Source organism: Miscanthus floridulus, chromosome 1 (assembly GCF_019320115.1).
Source record: "Miscanthus floridulus cultivar M001 chromosome 1, ASM1932011v1, whole genome shotgun sequence".
Taxonomy (NCBI): Eukaryota; Viridiplantae; Streptophyta; class Magnoliopsida; order Poales; family Poaceae; genus Miscanthus; species Miscanthus floridulus.
This window is the reverse complement of record NC_089580.1, coordinates 128,184,310-128,187,528: the sequence shown is the minus strand read 5'-3', so window position 1 is coordinate 128,187,528 and position 3,219 is coordinate 128,184,310. Positions and strand designations below refer to the sequence as shown.

Sequence of the window (3,219 nt, the reverse complement as noted above, 5' to 3'; positions counted from 1 at the left end):
CCGTGGCGGAGCAGGCGGTTGGCGGCTCAGAGCCTGTTGCGAGTACCTACTTCTAAACGAGATGAGGTGCTGATCATGCAGCGTTTTGGCAACATCAGGGGTCCATCAGCGCCATCAGCGTCAGAGGTGGAGGCCTTTGACAAACTCTTCGATGGCAATCTGATCGCGTCGGAGGCCGAGGCGATGGACACGCTCTTGCTGGCCGTTGGAAAGGGCTCGTCCAGAAAGTTGCGAATACGCAAGGCCACCTCCTAGGTCGCACCGCTGCGTCGATTTTGGTTGTTTCCTTTTATGTAATATCGAAACAAAATGTATTTTGCTAGGATGGTCCAGCTACGGTTGTGTTAGGCCAACATCCTTCGGCGCTCGATAGAAGCACGTTGTATGTCTGTTTAAGCTCTTCTACTTAACGTTTTGCGTATTCGAGTAAAAAAACTTTCAGTTAGAAGACACACTCGCAGTATCCAATCAGCCGTACCGGCAAAAAACCGATAGAATATAAGAGCAAGGCTAATAATACAGCCGGTTTGCTGGCTGTAAGGTTCATTGTAGCCTTTTCTCAGCCCACTCGTATAGTAGTTGGCTCTTTACAGTTAATACATGGCCCACTTGTCTCTCTCACAGACTTTTTTGGTTCTTGTGCCTAAGCCGGCTGTAAGCTTACAGCCCGCTTCTCCTCTCTCTCCTCCCCTCTCTCCTCCACCTCAGCATTTAGTCGACTTACAGCCTGCTATTATACTTGCTCTAAGGGTACAGCCCTGTTTCTTGCCCGCACGTATGGGCGGTGCACCGTGCCAATCTCCATATCTCGCCGGTGTGCGTGCACGTCGTTGCGGATTTGCGGGAGGTCGTCGTGAACAATGTGTTGTCCCAATCATCACCGGATTCCTCTCTGATTGATCCAGCGCAAGCTATAAATACACTCGCCCCTTGCATTGTCTGCAGAGCTCAACTGCCTTAGGCAAAGAACAGTACAACACGACGAACGAAAACAAAGCAGAGGAGTAATGGCTTCTCCCTCCACAGGCACAGCCTTCTTGGCCCTTGTCACCATCGCTTTGCTATGTGCGGCCACTACGGCGAACGCGCGGTTCACGGCGATGCAGTGGACTCCGGCGCACGCCACGTTCTACGGCGACGAGACCGCAGCGGAGACCATGGGTACGTTGCTCACATCGCGGGCGGCATTGCACTGCCACGCTCGTTTCCTCTTGCCATTTTGTCCTTTCTCTTACGGGCGGGGGGACGTTTTCCCACAGGCGGGGCGTGCGGGTATGGCAACCTGTACGCGACCGGGTACGGCACGGACACGGCGGCGCTGAGCACGACGCTGTTCAAGGACGGGCACGGGTGCGGGACGTGCTACCAGATCCGGTGCACGGGGTCCCCCTGGTGCTACAGCGGCTCGCCGGTGATCACGGTGACGGCCACCAACCTGTGCCCGCCCAACTGGGCGCAGGACTCCAACAACGGCGGGTGGTGCAACCCGCCCCGCACCCACTTCGACCTCTCCAAGCCGGCCTTCATGAAGATGGCGCAGTGGCGCGCGGGCATCGTGCCCGTCATGTACCGCGGGGTGCCCTGCGTGCGCAGGGGCGGCCTCCGCTTCGCGCTCCAGGGGAACCCCTACTGGCTGCTGGCCTACGTGATGAACGTCGGCGGCGCCGGCGACGTCGTCGCGATGTGGGTCAAGACCGGCGCCGCGTGCGCGTGGATACGGATGAGCCATAACTGGGGCGCCGCGTACCAGGCGTTCGCGCAGCTCGGCGGCCAGGCGCTCAGCTTCAAGGTCACCTCCTACACCACCCGGCAGACCATCGTCTCCACCAACGTCGCGCCGGCCAACTGGTGCCTCGGGCTCACGTACCAGGCCCGCGTGAACTTCTCCTGAGAGCGAGGCCAACAGATCACGCCGTTTTGCGACTGAAGCTGTAGGGGCTGTCAACGCTCTGCTCTGTTTCTGCTCTGCTTTCGTAGTTTCATTTTAAAAATCGTAGGAGTTAGTACTTGCTTTCATAGTTTCATTTCACTCGAAGTCGAAGAGCGAGCACGTCTTGTGCTGGCCATCGCGCGTTGCCCCCGTCCATGAGAGCAGAGGGTTTGACGCGAGCATTGTTGATGTAAATCGAGGGTGTGTTTAGTTCGTGAAATTTGGGAATTTTGGCTACGGTAGCATTTTCGTTTTTATTTGGCAATTAGTGTTCAATCATGGACTAATTAGGCTTAAAACGTTTGTCTCGCGATTTCCAATCAAACTGTGCAATTAGTTTTTTTTCGTCTATATTTAATGCGTCGTACCCGTATCATAAGATTCGATGTGATTGCTACTGTAGCATTTTTTAAGAAAACTTTTTAGGAATTAAACACGCCTGAGTGTTACATTCGAAAGCAAGATGAGAATTTATTGTCAAATTGGAAACCCGTCAACTGTCATGGTTGTTGATGAATGACAGGTGCACGAATTTCCAAAGCTTGTGGTTATGTACTATGCCCTTGTTTAGTTCCACTCCAACTTCTAAAAAGTTGCTATAGTACCTGTCATATCGAATATTTGCGGCCCGTGCATAGAGCATTAAATGTAGACGAAAAGAAAAACTAATTGCACAGTTTGGTGGGAAATTGCGAGACGAACGTTTTGAGCCTAATTAGTCCATGTTTGAACACTATTTGCCAAATAAAAACGAACATGCTACAGTAACCCAAAATCCAAATTTCTCCGACTAAACCAGGGCTATCTATAGGGCGACGCATTCTATATATTCTAATCTCTACACCTAAAAATTAAAATCATTATTAGTCGGTGATACAAAATCTTTGACCCATGTTAACGCGTCCGCATCCCATATGAATCGTACTACACTCTAAGCTCACACCTCCGTGCGACACAAGACCAGATCCACTTATTCGCGTCCCATATGAAGTCGTGGGAGCTCACGCGAAGCTCAAATAAAAAAATTGTGACGCCAGTGCACGGGCACAGGGAAAAATAGTACTAACGCCTTGTTTATTTCACCCCCAAATTTCAAAAAGTTGCTACAGTACCTGTCACATCGAATGTTTGCGGCCTGTGCATAGAGCATTAAATGTAGACGAAAAGAAAAACTAATTGCACAGTTTGGTGGAAAATTGCGAGACGAACGTTTTAAGCCTAATTAGTCAATGTTTGGACACTATTTGCCAAATAAAAACGAAGGTGCTACAGTAGCCCCAAATTCCAAA

The 3,219-nt window shown here is 51.2% G+C and overlaps 1 protein-coding gene across 1 annotated transcript; it reads left to right on the top strand.

Annotated features, from left to right (window-relative positions):
* The first annotated feature begins 1,007 nt into the window (after positions 1 to 1,007).
* Positions 1,008 to 1,891, top strand: LOC136493203 (putative expansin-A30). Its single transcript, XM_066489268.1, has 2 exons — positions 1,008 to 1,161; positions 1,260 to 1,891. Exons 1-2 carry the CDS (start codon positions 1,008 to 1,010, stop codon positions 1,889 to 1,891), a joined length of 786 nt encoding a protein of 261 aa, XP_066345365.1.
* Positions 1,892 to 3,219: the final 1,328 nt, after the last annotated feature.